This window comes from Octopus sinensis, linkage group LG25 (genome assembly GCF_006345805.1).
Source record: "Octopus sinensis linkage group LG25, ASM634580v1, whole genome shotgun sequence".
In the NCBI taxonomy this organism is placed as follows: Eukaryota; Metazoa; Mollusca; class Cephalopoda; order Octopoda; family Octopodidae; genus Octopus; species Octopus sinensis.
In genome coordinates this window covers 15,839,124-15,857,880 of record NC_043021.1, presented here as the reverse complement: position 1 = coordinate 15,857,880, position 18,757 = coordinate 15,839,124, and the positions used below count along the sequence as shown (strand labels likewise).

Here is an 18,757-nt window from a genome sequence, read left to right as displayed (position 1 = left end):
AGTCTGGTCGTCCACGTGATATATATAATATATATATGTAAGATCCAAGGATGAAGTGTACAAAGAAAGTAAGCTTCAAGCAATCTGTAGTAAATATTAAAAAACAACTTTCAGGAACAAGAATGGTTTATTGAAGTGGAACACTGTGGATCGAATCTTCCGTGTCGTGTTCCTCTTTGCGACAATGTAAACTTTCATTTAAACAAGACGCTCTTGGCTTGACGAGTAGCCAGCGGTATATACCTCACTTGGGTATTTACCACTTCCAAGGTTCCGCTCGCTATAAAACATGTAGCTCGGATCTTATCTACTCCATTCTTTAACTCATATATATACGACACACACACATATGTATATATATATATATATATATATATGTATATATATATATATATATATATATATTGTAGCAGTATCGCTCGGTGTTGCTTGGGTTTGTTTTGACCCTTTAGAATTGGAATTTTTGAAAAGTAAAAATTTTGCATTATGAAGCTTGTTATTCTCTTTAAGTGAACATTTTTCTGGTTGAAATACACCGAAAAATGGCGATACAGCAGTCAAAAAATCGTTAACAAATATGGTTTTTCATTTTAAAAAAAGCACCTTTTTGATGTAAATAATTTTTGGTGTTAACATGGTCCGATTTGAATTTTTTCTTCTGCGAAAGGAAGAGCAAGCCTTCTTCTATCATACTCTCAATTTTGGTCAACTTGCGCCGCAGGGACTCGGAGGAGATAGTGTTAGTTGAAGGCTACCAAACCTGCCATACGCAGACAACTTCAGCTTTATATATTAATATATATATATATATATTCATACAAACATATATATATATACTGATATGTGTATATATACATAGTTATATATATATATGTATATATACGCAAACGTACATGTTATATATATATATATATACACATGCGTGTGCTTACGTTTACGTCAATTTATAGCCAGTGTTGCTAATGTTTTGTCTTTTGATGTCCCTCATTGTAGCTGTTCAACTAATAAAGATCGACTGAACATGTTTCACACTGAAAGAAGAACCTGGGAAGTTGATACGACCAACTAAAACTATTGCTGGCAGTGCTCCAGCATGGCCGCAATACGGTGACTAAAACCAATAAAAAAAAACAGAAGACGACGCTTCCAAAAATCTTGTTTACTTTTGAAGTTTTACATGAAATGAAATTTATTGCGAACGGTTAAATTTGAAAACTTCTGTATGTATATTTAACAATCACAAACACATCTTGAAAGTAGCGCTTCAGTATGGCCGTAGCTGTAGAGGCTAAAACGAAGTGAAGAACCTAGTGTGCCCCGGTGTAAGAGATATATTCATTGCGATGGTAAGGTTTTCCACCCAACTTTAGGGGAGGCAGGTGTAAGTGTTGATATGGGTCCCCATAGTGGTCTGGATTAAACTGACCCCATCTGGGTTTCTGGAATCCAACATCGTTGACCAAACTTAAATTTGACGACCCCGTGAAGAACTGCATAGTAGGCATTGGGACTGAGGTTTCTTTAGGCATTACCTCCCCGCTAATGGAGACGAACGCATCGTGCAAGCGGCTGGTAGGTTGGAAGGGTCTTTCGTATTGGTAGTTCATGGCTTTGTAGTTGGCTGTGATAAAAAAATAAATGGAGTTGTTAGCGCGTTCAAGCATGTGTGATTGAGAAAAGAAGAGAGATGGAGAGATTTTTAAAAAAATGGGGAAAGTGAGAGATAAAATTTAGGGAAGACATAGGAAATAACTCTGTACTAAAATTCAACATTCGGTATTGTACAACTAAAATGTTTGACAATACAATGAATCCATTTCTAGATATAAGATATGCAGCGCTTAGACCAAAAATGGTTACTGCTTTGGCGCATTTTATACTCTATTTATGCTATTCAAAGATTTCTATAGACGTGTTATTACGTCAGAGGAAACAACAGTTGCATTTTTATAGAAAAATACATTTCTGGGTACAGTACAAGAAGCAAGGCCCTTGCCATCAATGTGACAGTGTCACGCAAGAAAAGCGAAAGCATGACAGGTGGTAATATAGGCCTGTACTTCATTGTCCGTGAAAGGGGAAGCAAACTTCACGTTCTCTTCGGAAAGGAAACACATTTTTTTTCATTATTACGGACATCACCATCAATAAATTACACTGTGTAGGAGTACTAATTCTCTTTGGCGGAAATGTTATCCAGCTATGCGTGATTTGGTTGGTGCATCGCGCATAGGTACACGTCACCACCTGTGACTAAGTCGCAGTGAAAGTTTTCTGGCATTCCCTGCCAATCCTCCAAGACAGACGTGATTTGTCATGTCTCTGTCGGAGCTCAACTCTACCATGTGGTCAACATCGAAGAAAGAAACATTCTAGAGCTAAATAACTATTTATGGACTGTTCGAACATTTATCCTGTCCACATTTTACAATATACAGTAAGTGTTACATTTTACTAGCAGTATTGCTCGGGTTTGTTTCGACCCTTTAGAATTGGAATTTTTGAAAAGTAAAAATTTTGCATTATGTTAGTTTGTTATTCTCTTTAAGTGGACATTTTTCTGGTTGAAATACACCGAAAAATGGTGACATAGCAGTCAAAAAATCGTAAAAAATAGGGATTTTCATGAAAAAAAAGCACCTTTTTGATGTAAATAATTTTTGGTGTTAACATGGTCCGATTTGAATTTTTTCTTCTGCGAAAGGAAGAGCAAGCCTTCTTCTATCATACTCTCAATTTTGGTCAACTTGCGCCGCAGGGACTCGGAGGAGATAGTGTTAGTTGAAGGCTACCAAACCTGCCACACACACACACAGACAACTTCAGCTTTATATATAGAGAGATTTGTGCTGTATACACCTGGAATTGTGACCCTATAACGAGTGGCTTGACCTTTTCTTTTGTTCACGTAGGACACTGTTATACCATACCTCTGAATGTCAAGCAAGCCTTGATTTAATGCTATCATCAATTCCTCTTATTTACTATGTTCTATTAAGTCTTCTGAATGCTGTCTATTATTGCATTACGAGGTATTATATTACCGTTGTTATAAAAAGTCAGATGTTTTTTTAGTGCCTATTCATTAAAATTGCATTCAGAGTTCGTGCGAAATTTTAAAACTGGTGTTCTTTCTTGTGATGGAAATATCCGTAAATGCAGCTATGACTCTCACAGACAAGTTTTCCGGTATGATAACTAAGTGGTATAATATGGGGAACCATCGTTTCTCATCGCCAACAAAGTAAGATGGTTGGAACAAACGAAAATCTTATTCAAACTGACGAATCAAGATTTGCTGGTCGACGGAAATGCAATCATAGTAGAATGGTAAATAGTGACAATACTCTCCTCTCTGAAGACAATGACACGGATGAAGAAAACAACGGGAGCCATGGATGTAGAATTGATGGTCTTCGGGATTTTTAGTTTCAAACACTCTGTCGATGTTTTTTTTTATTGAACAGGATGATAGAAACTTTCTGTTACTAATCACTGAGCGAGAATGTGAAAAATGTTCGGTTATTCTTTCGGATGAATGTCTTGCATATGTTAATCTAAATGCTACGGATCATTACCATTTTTTTTGTTGAACCGACAAGAACGTTATGTGGATCCAATGAAAGCAGCACACAATGATGGTTGATCGATAAAACAAAGAATTTTGTAAAATAATGAGAGGCTTTAGTATAAGCTTTTCTGATCGCACCTTGATCAGATTTGCTGGAAAGTATTAAGAAAAGATGCGTCAGATTTTTTTTGTAGCATTCTTAAGTGATATGTGAAGCGTATACCTATTTCTTTACTACCCACAAGGGGCTAAACATAGCGAGAACAAACAAGAACAAACAAGAACAAACGGATTAAGTCGATTACATCGACCCCAGTGCGTAACTGGTACTTAATTTATCGACCCCAAAAGGATGAAAGGCAAAGTCGACCTCGGCGGAATTTGAGCTCAGAACGTAACGGCAGACGAAATACGGCTACACATTTCGCCCGGCGTGCTAACGTTTCTTCCAGCTCGCCGCTTTCCCGTATACCTTTAAGGAAGCGTATACCTTTAAAGGATTAAACTTTAAATTGCTTGTATCAGTTATGTATGTCTTAATAAATCATTATTCAACTTGTTTTTATCATCCTCTTGTAAAAATCTTGTATTGGTGGTAGACTGCATAACGAAGTGCAAATGTGCAGATGGACTGCACGCTGAAGTATAAATGACCAGGAAGACTGCCCGTTAAGGTGGAACCAACACATGTCTATATTTGCAGTACGGACTGCACGAGTATGAAACGTCAGTGGCGAAATCCTGACTTCGAAGAAAAACTAAATTCTCCTCCAAAATCAAAGCACTCGATAAAGAAAACTAGACTAGAGTTTATTATGGGATATACCTAAAAATTCTAGCCAATGCGTCATAGATTGGTACTTTTTGGTTATCTCACCCCCATTAAAAAATTGCCATTAAAAGTGGGTTATCTCCTCACTAAAAAGTTGAGTTTTTGTGACAAGATATTGGATTAAAAGGGTTAGATCCTTTTGATTCAATACTTCAACACGTTGTTGACTTTTGGCCTCCTCAGTAGGCATGGTATTTTGTTATAAAATGTGATTAGATTTAATAAGGTGTTTAATTGTTTCAGTTTCCATGTTTAATTTTTTCAGTTTTGATTTTGTTTTATTAAGGGTTAAACAATTTTTTTAGTTAAGGGAGATAATCAAAAGTACCGATATTTTTCATAAAACGGGGAGAGATAACCCAATTTTTTAATAGGGTGAGACAATCAAAAAGCACCCATAAATTTAATTAAATTTACTAGTCGCAGAGAAAGGTGTAAACGTCTGTCATGTTTATTTATAAAACATCACCATGGCGGAAAGAGAACGAGCATCACAGGACAACAGTGTTTCTATCGAAGAGACAGCACTGCTTCTGATTTGCCTTTCTTCAACCATCAAATCCCCTAAATTTTACAGCCTCTGTGAAATTGTATTCAATGCTACTCTTGTTCCACTTATAACTAGACCTAACATACGTTTTTGTCTGTTCTGTTATGAAATTACTGGTGTGCAAACACTGTTTATTTTTCATACCAGAATTTACAAAGGAATATGTCTAAATTTGCTAGACACACGAGACAGACGTTAACGTCTGCCATGTTTATTATACAGCCTCACCATGGGCGGAAAGAGAGGGATCAATACAGGACGACATTGTTTCTAGTTTGACTTATGTCAGCACCGTGAAATTGTTTTTAAAGCTACTGGACGAACTTTCTCCGTTTATTTATTTTTTTTCAGGGTTTTACTGATTTTTTTTTTAGTATCATACATGTCAAAACAGTGGGTGGAGAGAAGCCTTTAAAAATAATTTATGGGGGAGTGAGGTTATAAAATTTGAAAAAACATCGATTTTTCTTAAAAAAAAATTAATGCAAACTATAAGTCTATCAGAAGTATTTTAGAGTGTGGAATACTATAAAATAATGGAAAAAATTCATTTTAATTTCGAGAGTGAAGTTTTTTTCTCCAAAAATGCGCGTTACAAATGTTTCGGATATTGGAATATTATCAACATAACGAAAATACGAAAAAACAAAACAAAAAAATAGTGGTGGCCATTGTCCAGAATGCATTCTGGACAATAGTGTGGAGTGGGAGGCGAAAAAGACATTTGAAAAACATGGATTTAAACAATTTTTTCGGCGAAGTTTCGTATGTCGTAGATCAGATTTCCGTCGATTTCCGTAAAAAATTTTTATTTTTTTACATAAGTAATGAGAGCGAAAGAGACTAAGAGGAAGCGATTTTACGACGAGAAGGTTTCACTTTGAAGTCGGCCTGTGTGCGTTTGATGGGGTGTGGGAGACAGACAGTATGTTGTGTAAGTGAAGTGCTTCTGTTAGTGTGTGCGAAGAGACAGAGAGAGTAATGTGTGAAAGAGAGAGATAACTGATTTTTTACTCGGTGTATGTGTATATGTATGTATGCATGTATGTGTGTGTGTGTGTGTATGTATCTATGTATGTGTGTGTGTAAGTATGTTACATAAACAGGCGCCGCAAGGTAATCTTTCGTTTTAATTCGAAATAATGTAAACACTGAATCGGCCATACATACATACATACATACATACACACACACACACACGTACTTACACACACACACATACATGCAGACATACATATTCACATACACCGAGTAAAAAATTACGATGAATCGGCCATACATACATACATACATACATAAACACACACACATACATAGATACATACACACACACACACATACATGCATACATACATATACACATACACCGAGTAAAAAATCAGTTATCTCTCTCTTTCACACATTACTCTCTCTGTCTCTTCGCACACACTAACAGAAGCACTTCACTTACACAACATACTGTCTGTCTCCCACACCCCATCAAACGCACACAGGCCGACTTCAAAGTGAAACCTTCTCGTCGTAAAATCGCTTCCTCTTAGTCTCTTTCGCTCTCATTACTTATGTAAAAAAATAAAAGTTTTTTACGGAAATCGACGGAAATCTGTGCTACTACAACCGAAACTATGCCATTTTTTCTTGTCTTTCAGTGTTTTAAAATGTGTGATACGAAAAAGAAAAAAAAAATTAGAAAAATCCCGAAACCCCACCTTCCTCAAAAAATTCCGATTTATGCGTGACAACTATCCCGAAAGTTAGCTAGCTACCGTTGTTTATAACTAACTCAGACTGGTTTGAATTTTGACACATTTTTGACTATTCTGTTATATGTAATTTACTAACAGACTAAGCAGTAATGCTTATTCTTCATTCTAGTATTTAGTACAAAATAGAACGAAGTCTAATGAATAAGAGATGTTCCAAATAAACTCACAGACCAAGTCTTAGAGCAGTGGTTCTTGACTTTTTTTTTTGCAGCGCTCCCTTTTTAAGTAGTTGTTGTGCCTAGCGCCCACCTAAGCGGCTGGAACCCGGCCATAATAACACTACTACTACTACTACTACTACTACTACTACTACTAATAATAATAATAATAAAACAAGTGGCGAGTGAAGTATCGCGGCTAAATGAACTCAACATGGATGGTAATTTATAATTTTTACTCCAAAATTGAATCGTGTAAGCTTTTAACAGTGAAATGATACAAAAATAAAACCAAAAGTTGTAAATTTACATTATACATTGCAAGTTAATGACTTTTCTGTACCTGATGAGATCTCGTTTTATTTTAATAAATATTACTAGTTTTATCATGTATAATATAATTACTAACATTACTAAAGTTTAGTATGTTAATTATGTTTCCTCATTGCCACCCCCACTGCCTCCTAAAGCCTAACGTCCCCTTCAACATGCCCAGTGCCCCCTTGTGGGGCTACACTGTCTATGTTGAGAACCTCTGCTTTAGTGCAATACTTTATCTGGTCGAGCTTGTTTAGATTATCTAACTTGATAACACCAGGCATTTGGGAGAGATGTTTGTAAAGAGATGGTTAATAATAGTTTTCGTTGGACGGTCAACCGGCGTATAGCCATGTCAGGATGTCATGGCAAAAGCCTGCAGTCTGAACTTCTTGTCCATATTCCACGTTCTTCTCTTTCTCCTTCGACCAGAATGAGACTCTATGGCAGTCATTTTGTTATTAGGGAATGGTTTCAACGAGAACAATACATACACAAATAAAATACAATAAATACATCAAACACGACATTTCTTAAATGTATACAAAACGTATTTTCAGGAATCGCATGGAATAGATAAGGACATTATCAAAAACCTCATAAAATGCTTTACACTTATTGATAAAAGGACACTGATATTGCACTACAAACACTGAAATTAAAAGCCTTTTAAACAATAAACACGAACAGGTAAACCCTCTTACAGGTTAATAATGATTAATATGATTTATACAGTCGATTGCAAATATGGGAGTTATAAACTTCATGACTCCAACTGTTACATTTACCATACATGTTCAGCATTCTGTTGCTGACTCATTTGCTTGGAACAATGATCAATTGCAATGCTCCACATTGAAAATAATAAGGCAAAGTTAGGTAGGAGAACATTAGTAAACAACACAACTATACCATATAACATTTCTTACAAATATGAATTATTTGTGGTGGAAATAATACTCACAATACCGCACAACATCACAATGTTGAAGTAGACAAATAGATAACATAGACTAATCATAGACACCCGGTGTTGATGCCCAAATTTAATGATCAAATATTCAGATTCTTATTTCTTTCATTGCCTACGAGGGGACAAACAAGGACAGACAAAGGGATTAAGTCGATAACATCGACCCCAGTACGCAACTGGTACTTAATTTATCGACCCCGAAAGGATAAAAGGCATAGTCGACCTCGGCAGAATTTGAACTGAGAACGTAACAGCTGACGAAATACCTATTTCTTTACTACCCAAAAGGGGCTAAACACAGAGAGGACAAACAAGGACAGACAAACGGATTAAGTCGATTATATCGACCCCAGTACGTAACTGGTACTTATTTAATCGACCCCGAAAGGATGAAAGGCAAAGTCGACCTCGGTGGAATTTGAACACAGAACGTAACGGCAGACGAAATACCTATTTCTTTATTACCCACAAGGGGCTAAACACAGAGGGAACAAACAAGGACAGACATAGGTATTAAGTCGATTACATCGACCCCAGTTCGTAACTGGTACTTAATTTATCGACCCCGAAAGGATGAAAGGCAAAGTCGACCTCGGCGGAATTTGAACTCACAACGTAACGCAGACGAAATACCGCTAAGCATTTCGCCCGGCGTGCTAACGTTTCTGCCAGCTCGCCGCCTTCAGATTCAAATTCTGGTTGTAAAGTCTACTTCAATCACACTAGCCTTGCCTATCATAAGAAGCAGCAACATACCTCCTCCAACATTACCCTATCCAGAAGATGAGGCAGTGAAGGTATAGAAACGTTGATGATAGATTTTTGGGTCTTTACTGTTCTAAATAAAATGGATATCATACGACAATGTTTTGACAAAAAAAAAGATAAAACTAAAACAAAGTCGTATTTTGTATACAGCATGCACATACACACACACACACACACACACACAAGATTTTACACCAAACTATACCTTTTCTTTCTACATTTGAATTCTAAATGTAAGCCGATATTATATTACAAAAAGACTGAATTTAAAATGTCTTATTCTGAAGAATACAAACTGCATGTAAGTCAGTCATATATATATATACATATTATAGATTCCCACCCTGTTCACGTCTATTAAATTTTATTCACGAGGATCTGGACAGTCCGTGTTTATGATGAAAGACATTTGCCCAATATGTTGCGCAGCAGGATCGAACGTGAAACAATGCAGTTACTAAGTGAATTTCTTAAACGTACAGGCTACAAATGAAAACAAATATGATTTATAAATTCGTTTGGAAGCGTTGCAGTTGTAAATATCACGACTACAACTGTTACAGTGGTTATAGAATGTATAACTTTAATATAAATAAACACACACAGACATACACATACATGCATACACAGGCTAGCACGTACAGGCACAGGTACACACGCAACCAATACACGTATTTTGGCCATGTTCAAGACCTTGAATCGTTAAAACATATTAATTGCCAAACCTCGTCGAATATTGTTGGTTTTCCTGTTGAACCAATGGACGTGATGCGATGTATCTCGAGGGCTTAACCAGTCGGGGAAGTCAGCTGACCATTTTCGCCAACCCCTCTGAAATAAAAGTGTCAATATCTTCAATAAATAAGGATTTCTTAGAATTAATTTAAAAAAAAATTTAGATTGGTTTGGAGGTCAGTGTGGTCGATGTTCCTTTTGGATAGAGGAATATTGTGGGAATTATAAATAGAGAGAGAGAGGACGAGAGATAGGAGGTGGTCGAGGAGAAAGAGAGGAAAAGAAAAGGGAGAGCAAAGATAGGAAGAGAACAAAGAGAAGGGAAGGGATGAAACGAAAGAGGAGGAGGAGAGAAAGTGGCGGAGAAGAGTGAGAAGGAGGAGAGAAAGTGGCGGAGAAGAGTGAGAAGGAGGAGAGAGATGGAAGGGAAAACGAAGAAGTCCGTCGTTATAATAAAGTGGAATACGGAGCAGAAGAGCAGAGTGTGTGATGGTTGTTCGGAAATAAGAATTAATCCTAATTTACAAAGACCAAAGGTACCACCCCTTCCTCCACACCCAACAAATGAAAGGTAAAGTCCATAACCAAAACAAAACAATGGAGTGGAATATTACTGCCATATCTTGGGCAGTGCTACTGAGTACTCAGATATTCTAGATCACGTCCACTTAAAGGTAATCGGACTTATTGGTGTGAAGTCATTCACAAACATCTACTCTGATATTTGACCCACCGGTTTGCTCTCCCCTTCTGCCATCGCTGCTTCCACGACAATAGCCTCTCCTCTTCGGAACTGGCTGGTCTCATGTCACTAACCACCAGTCCCGATACCTACAAATTTCACCAATGGAATTACGGACAGATTATATATTACTGTATATACTCGCGTATTTATGGTTGCGAAGCATGGACTCTGAACAAATTTGAAGAAAACATAATGTGTTTGAAATGTGGGTTTTATGGGAGAATGTTACGAGTCTCCTACAAGGAACATCGGACAAATGTTGTGGGAACGAAGGATTGTGCAAAGTGGTTATTGTAGGACTAGAATGTGGGTATAGACAACATTGATGAAAACAAAAAGGAACTGGATGTGAATGTGGTAGGTTTGCTCTCTCCTGCCATCGCTGCTTCCACGACAATAGCCTCTCCTCTTCGGAACTGGCTGGTCTCATGTCATTAACCACCAGTCCCGATACCTCCAAATTTCACCAATGGAATTACGGACAGATTATATATTACTGTAGTTACTCGCGTATTTTATGGTTGCGAAGCATGGACTTTGAACAAATTTAAAGAGAACATAATGTGTTTGAAATGTGGGTTTTATGGGAGAATGTTACGAGTCTCCTACAAGGAACATCGGACAAATGAATGGGTGTTACAACAAGTAGTTTAAAAAAAAAATTATGGCCGGGTTCCAAGCCGGACCGCAGCAATAAATTCCATTCGTCACACTTCTCAGTCCAACATTACTGCCTCGAGATCCTGAATACTTCCAGGCCTGTGAAAGACGACAACTCCTGAACATTGAGAAAAAAAAACCCAAAAAGGAAGCTTAGCTATTATGGCCATATTTGAAGAAGCAGCGGTCTGGAAAACATTATCATGGAAGGAAGAGTCGGTTGAGGTAGTAGATCAAGAGGCAGGTAAAAAAAAAAATAACCCCACAATGGATGCATGATATTAATAGCTGGTTGGATAAGAGTGGAGTGGTAAGGCAGCCAGAGAAATCCCGCTTGATCGAGAAGACTTTCGTTGTGGTTTCATCAACGCGCAGCAGGCGTACGTTGCATAGCGACGACCTCCATATAAGTCACACTATTCTATACTTGATTTTTAACAGCAAAAACAAGGCTGCGACTCACACAGGGGCAAAGCGAAAAAATTTGCACTAGGGTGCAATTTATACACATGTGTGACTTATATGCAAGTAAAGCAGGTATGTTTTCGCTACCTACTGATTAACATGGAGTCGCCTACTAACATGTTTCAGTCACTGACAGACAAATATTATGTCTCTTCTCTTTGCAGGTTTTTTTCGGCTTTTACAGTGGCCCCTGTTTCATGCGGTTGGTCTGTCTCCAGCCATCACCATCTAGTCCTACCAGATTCACATCCAGTTCCTTTTTGTTTTCATCAATGTTGTCTATACCCACATTCTAGTCCTGCAACAACCACTTTGCACAATCCTTCGTACCCACAACGTCAACCTTCTGGAACTCCCACCCTGTCCATGTATCTTCTGCAGTTACGTCGACTTGCATCTGTTAAATACTAACATCAATTGTACAGTCATTCCGAGTCTCCTAGGGACTTGACTTGACTTGAGACAGTATTTACCCGGGGTGGGTTGAGCTGGCTTCATTCATCCTCAATGCTGCATTTCTCACAAACGCCGACCAGACCTGGCGATTTGAGGCTAACGACCGCGTGATCTCCAACCAATCCTTGGAGATCACGTTGAGGTTTCCGAGGGACTACACTAACCAATCCATGGGTACAGCTCTTTCTTGCAGACTAATTCTGCTCTTACTTCCAACCCCACAGGATCTGCAAACAGTGACACAACAGAGACTCAGTCGGTACCGTAAACCCCACGAATGAAGTGGTGCAAGCAAACACCACAAAATCTAGAGCCTGCAACTACAACAACGACGATAATTCTATCACACCAATGCAACAATGGACACTGTACATATACGAAAGAGGCTGTGTGGTAAGTAGCTTGCTTACCAACCACATGGTTCCGGGTTCAGTCCCACTGCGTGGCATGTTGGGCAAGTGTCATCTACTATAGCCTCGGGCCGACCAAAGCCTTGTGAGTGGATTTGGTAGACAGAAACTGAAAGAAGCCCGTCGTATATATGTATATATATATATATGTGTGTGCATGTTTGTGTGTCTGTGTTTGTCTCCCTAGCATTGCTTGACAACCGATGCTGGTGTGTTTACGTCGCCGTCACTTAGCGGTTCGGCAAAAGACACCGATAGAATAAGTACTGGGCTTACAAAGAATAAGTCCTGGGGTTGATTTGCTCGACTAAAGGCGGTGCTCCAGCATGGCCGCAGTCAAATGACTGAAACAAGTAAAAGAGAGAGTAAAAGAGACGGATTAAAACGAGTGAGTTGACAAAATATCCGGCAATACCTGTGCGACGTCTGGATAACTACAGTGATAAGGATTCCATTCGTACAAACGCGGCTGCCTGTAACGATAAAACATATCAGATTTCATCGATTTCAGATTAATGAATTTTGTACGATTATATTTTCTTTTACGCCTCTTCTCTCCATATATATATTACATTTTCGATCACTGATTGAAAATATTGTGTGTGCGTGTGTGTGTGTGTGTGTGTGTGTGTGTGTGTGTGTGTGTGAATGTATGTATGTATGTATGTGTGAATGTATGTATGTATGCATCATGTATGTATGTATGTATGTATGTATGTATTTATGTATGTATGTATGTATGTATGTATGTATGTGTGTATGTATGTATATATGTATGTATGCATGCATGTATGTATGTATGCATGCATGCCTGTATGTATATCTATGTGTGCGTGCATTATGTATATGTATGTGTGTGCATTATATATGCGCGCATGTATGTGATATGTATGTGTGTATGTATGTGGCCCAATGGCCCAGTGGTTAGAGCAGCGGACTCGAGGTCGTAGGATCGCGGTTTCGATTCCCAGAGCGGGCGTTGTGAGAGTTTGTTGAGTGAAAACACCTAAATATTCACGATGCTCCAGCAGGGGAGGGGTGACGAACCCTGCTGTACTCTTTCACCACAGCTTTCTCTCACTCTTTCTACCTGTTTCTGTTGTACTTGTATTTCTGTGTCACACTGAATCTGTGTCTGTATGCATGCATGCACGTATGTATGTATGCATGTATGTATGTATGTATGTATGTATGCATGCATACACGTATATATGTATGTATGTATGTATGTATTTATGTATATATGTATGTATAAAGATATACAGATATACGCACACAAACACACACACACACACATGGCGGAGTAGGTGTACTTACCACTCTTTTGGTAGCTTAGCAGAAACGGATAAAAATTGGCGCTCAGCAGACATGTTAGCAATCTTAAAGAGAATAGAGGTAAAGGAAAACGTAAAATATTTTTAGAAAGTTTAATGAATACAAGAGAGTTTGTAGGGTTGAATAAGTTTTTATAAGTATGTATTTTTTTATATATATATATATATAATATATATATATATATATATATATATATATATTATATATATATATATATATATATGTCTCAATTCTGGGCAGAATGTACGTACGTATGCATGTATGTATGTATGTATGTATGTATGTATTATGTGTGTTTGTACGTACGCACGTATGTGTGTATGTATGTATGTACGTACGTACGTACGTATGTATGTATGTATGTATGTACGTACGCACGTATGTATGCATGTATATATGTATGTGTGTGTATGTATGTATGTATGTATGTATGTATGTACGCACGTATGTATGCATGCATGTATATATGTATGTATGTGTGTGTGTATGTATGTATGTATGTGCATACACACACACATATATATATATTTGTATGTACTTTCTTCTGAAGATGTGTTGTGTTGTGTTGACAGACTTACACTTAAAATTCCCGCGTTTTAAAAATCAGTTTTTTACTCAGTTTGTCGTGTCTTCTCAGCACAGGAAACTATCCGCTGTCTGAGTCCCTTGTCATCCCTTCTGTGCGGGCCCAACGTTTCAAGATCCTTTCTTACCAATTCATCCCAAGTATCCCTGGGTCTACCCCTTCAACATGTTCCCGCCACAATTAGAAATCAACGTTTCTTGATGCAACTGTCTTCATTCATATGCATCACATGACCATACCAGCACAGTCTTCTCTCTTGCACACAACATCTGATGCTTCGAATACCCAGTTTTTCTCTCGAATCGCTTACAATTTGTCATATATGCACACTGACATTACCCATTCAGCAGAACATACTGGCTTCATTTCTTTCAAGCCTTTACACACCCTCACTAGTCACAGTCCATGTCTCACTGCCATGTAGTGTAGCTGTTCGTACACAGGCATCATACAATCTACCTTTCACTCTGAAGGAGAGGCCCTTCGTTACTAACAGAAATAGCAGCTCTCTGAACTTTGTCCAGCCTGTACTTATTCTAGCAGCTACGCTTTCGGAACAACCTCCACCATTGCTAATTTGGTCACCGAAGTAACGGAAACTGTCTACTACTTCTAAGGATCTTCACTGACATTTGAGGGAGTCTATTTTTGTTCATTCTTGGTGTACATACCTGCACATCTATCACAAGTAAAGACTACTTTTTCTGTTAGTCTTCCAGTGATACCGCTGTACCTCTTATGTGTTCGTAGCTTGCACTGCGTACACCATATGGAGTTTCTCCCGACATATTTTCTATATATCGTGCAGGGCCATCTCCCTGAAGGGATCTGTGACTTGTCTGTTTTCCTACTTATTAGGACTTTGGTCTTTGCTAAGTAAACTCTAAGACTCTTTGATTTCAGACACTGCTTCTATCGAGTTTTGGTAGTGATTCAGCAATACCAAGGACATGGACATGGAGCCTGGGCAGCATATATTTATGTGTGTGTATTATATATATATATATATATATATATATATATATATATATATCACGTGACCGACCAGGCTATCAGATGTTGCTACACATCGCTGGTCACAATGCGCTTCGCATTGTTTTAACCCTTCAAATGACGCCACCCCGCTGGCTAAGCGAGCAGGTCAATATATATATATATATATATTATAAATCTGAAATGCGAAAAGTTTGTTTGTTTGTCTGGTTTTGGTATTGAGAACGGGTTAAAGGCCACTAGATCCCGTCGGATTGACTCCAAAATTTACAGGGACATGTAAAATGAGGTGAGGATGCTAGTGGGCTAGGTTAGAAATCTCTATCTTAAAAGGTGTCGTTGCTAGGGCCAAAAACGCACTTTGACAAGTCTACTCTCATTCTTTTATGTATCTGTCTTCCCCCGTCACTCACTCTCTTTCCTCCCTTCCCATAACTTTCTATATATAACGTCGTTTAACAGCGTCTAACTCCCCTTTACTTTCTCTTTATAACGTCATCAAACAGCGTTCTATATCTTCCCCTCACCGCCTTCGACAGCGCTTTCACTCTCTCTCTCTACGTCTGTCTGCATTCATAGACAGAATTATCATCGCCACCACCACCACACAATCATGAGAACAAATATTATGAATCAGATATTTATTTGGTTAGTTTATATATATGTGTGTGTGTGTGTGTGTGTGTTCTATATATAAATATGTATCTTAAACTTTTTAATACTTTTTGATAGTTATATATATTTTTAAAAAAATTATAAATATAAATTAATAATTTTAATTTTAAATTTAAATAATTTAAATTTTTAAATTTTATATTTTCTATATTTTCTATATTATATTTTTATATCGGAGCACTAGGCCACTTGGTGTTGAATAGATATACTATTAAATTAGTATCTAATTCTCTCACCCTTATTAATTAATTATAATTATGCTGCATTTATTTCTAAATGCTGTATTTGTTTTCCGTGAAAGTTTGGCGCGCTGTTAGTTGGGGCATTTGAATTATAACGTCGGATGTAATCAATTGAACCACACGCGTATTTATCGTTATGGTAAAATCTGGCGTGTGATTGAGTGGATTTCATCCAGATAGTTTTGGCTGAGGAGCTACAAGTGGATTTTTTTTGTAAGTAAAATTACATTTAATTCATTAATAGCGAAACAATTGTCCCAAAATAATCTGTATTTTTGTTATTTTTTATTTGCCCTGTCCGTGTGAGCTAACAATCGTACTGGCTTTCATGGGAAACATGTATTTTTGTGGTTGAAACCTTTTGGATTAACTGGTGCTAGAGTGAGCCATATAGTGACCACTCTCTTATATTTATTTTGTAAAAATATTATAATATATTATAAAATATTATAATAATCCAGGTTTCTCGGAGCACTAGGCCACTTGGTGTTGAATAGATATACTATTAAATTAGTATCTAATTCTCTCACCCTTATTAATTAATTATAATTATGCTGCATTTATTTCTAAATGCTGTATTTGTTTTCCGTGAAAGTTTGGCGCGCTGTTAGTTGGGGCATTTGAATTATAACGTCGGATGTAATCAATTGAACCACACGCGTATTTATCGTTATGGTAAAATCTGGCGTGTGATTGAGTGGATTTCATCCAGATAGTTTTGGCTGAGGAGCTACAAGTGGATTTTTTTTGTAAGTAAAATTACATTTAATTCATTAATAGCGAAACAATTGTCCCAAAATAATCTGTATTTTTGTTATTTTTTATTTGCCCTGTCCGTGTGAGCTAACAATCGTACTGGCTTTCATGGGAAACATGTATTTTTGTGGTTGAAACCTTTTGGATTAACTGGTGCTAGAGTGAGCCATATAGTGACCACTCTCTTATATTTATTTTGTAAAAATATTATAATATATATAAAATATTATAATAATCCAGGTTTCTCGGAGCACTAGGCCACTTGGTGTTGAATAGATATACTATTAAATTAGTATCTAATTCTCTCACCCTTATTAATTAATTATAATTATGCTGCATTTATTTCTAAATGCTGTATTTGTTTTCCGTGAAAGTTTGGCGCGCTGTTAGTTGGGGCATTTGAATTATAACGTCGGATGTAATCAATTGAACCACACGCGTATTTATCGTTATGGTAAAATCTGGCGTGTGATTGAGTGGATTTCATCCAGATAGTTTTGGCTGAGGAGCTACAAGTGGATTTTTTTTGTAAGTAAAATTACATTTAATTCATTAATAGCGAAACAATTGTCCCAAAATAATCTGTATTTTTGTTATTTTTTATTTGCCCTGTCCGTGTGAGCTAACAATCGTACTGGCTTTCATGGGAAACATGTATTTTTGTGGTTGAAACCTTTTGGATTAACTGGTGCTAGAGTGAGCCATATAGTGACCACTCTCTTATATTTATTTTGTAAAAATATATAATATATTATAAAATATTATAATAATCCAGGTTTCTCGGAGCACTAGGCCACTTGGTGTTGAATAGATATACTATTAAATTAGTATCTAATTCTCTCACCCTTATTAATTAATTATAATTATGCTGCATTTATTTCTAAATGCTGTATTTGTTTTCCGTGAAAGTTTGGCGCGCTGTTAGTTGGGGCATTTGAATTATAACGTCGGATGTAATCAATTGAACCACACGCGTATTTATCGTTATGGTAAAATCTGGCGTGTGATTGAGTGGATTTCATCCAGATAGTTTTGGCTGAGGAGCTACAAGTGGATTTTTTTTGTAAGTAAAATTACATTTAATTCATTAATAGCGAAACAATTGTCCCAAAATAATCTGTATTTTTGTTATTTTTTATTTGCCCTGTCCGTGTGAGCTAACAATCGTACTGGCTTTCATGGGAAACATGTATTTTTGTGGTTGAAACCTTTTGGATTAACTGGTGCTAGAGTGAGCCATATAGTGACCACTCTCTTATATTTATTTTATTTTATATATATAATTTGTATACATTTGTATATATAATGCCTTTAATGAAGGCTGGATCTTTATTAAAAAGAGAAGATCCAGCCTTAACCGCCGGAATGAACTCGATGACTGCAAATTCATACACAGCATCCGGAGCCTTTGACCAACGCCGGCAATAACCATCATTTAAGGCAAAATAAACGTCTGATAAAGGACTTTTGATCTCAAAGCGCTAACGGATGTGAACTTAACCGAACAACTAGCAACAAAGCAGATCATACGCCATTTGTAGTTCTTCTCTCCCACCTCTGTCTGCATGTCCGTCCGTCCGGTCTGCCTTTAAACCGTTAAAGTTTAAAACGTTTAAACTTTATAACTTCATCGCTGTGAAGCCTTCAAAATTTTTCGAGTTTCCATGAAAATTCTCTGAGAATTTTTGATATTTTATGCATTGTTCCAAAAACATTTTTTTTTCGAGGGTTATTTGAAGTTTGTGTAGTTTATTAAAATCTCA

At 37.1% G+C, this 18,757-nt stretch overlaps 1 protein-coding gene across 2 annotated transcripts in view; it reads right to left on the bottom strand.

Moving 5' to 3' along the window:
• Nucleotides 1-1,158: 1,158 nt before the first annotated feature.
• LOC115224522 overlaps nucleotides 1,159-18,757 on the bottom strand; it is a 21,174-nt gene continuing 3,575 nt past the window's right edge. For both annotated transcript variants that reach the window (XM_036513496.1, XM_029795431.2), the window contains exons 2-5: nucleotides 13,725-13,786; nucleotides 12,823-12,880; nucleotides 9,662-9,767; nucleotides 1,159-1,621 (exon numbers count right to left, since the gene is read on the bottom strand). In XM_036513496.1, coding sequence (XP_036369389.1) covers nucleotides 1,308-1,621; nucleotides 9,662-9,767; nucleotides 12,823-12,880; nucleotides 13,725-13,777 — 531 coding nt within the window. In that variant the 5' untranslated portion in view covers nucleotides 13,778-13,786 and the 3' untranslated portion in view covers nucleotides 1,159-1,307. The remainder of the gene's footprint in view (nucleotides 1,622-9,661; nucleotides 9,768-12,822; nucleotides 12,881-13,724; nucleotides 13,787-18,757) is intronic.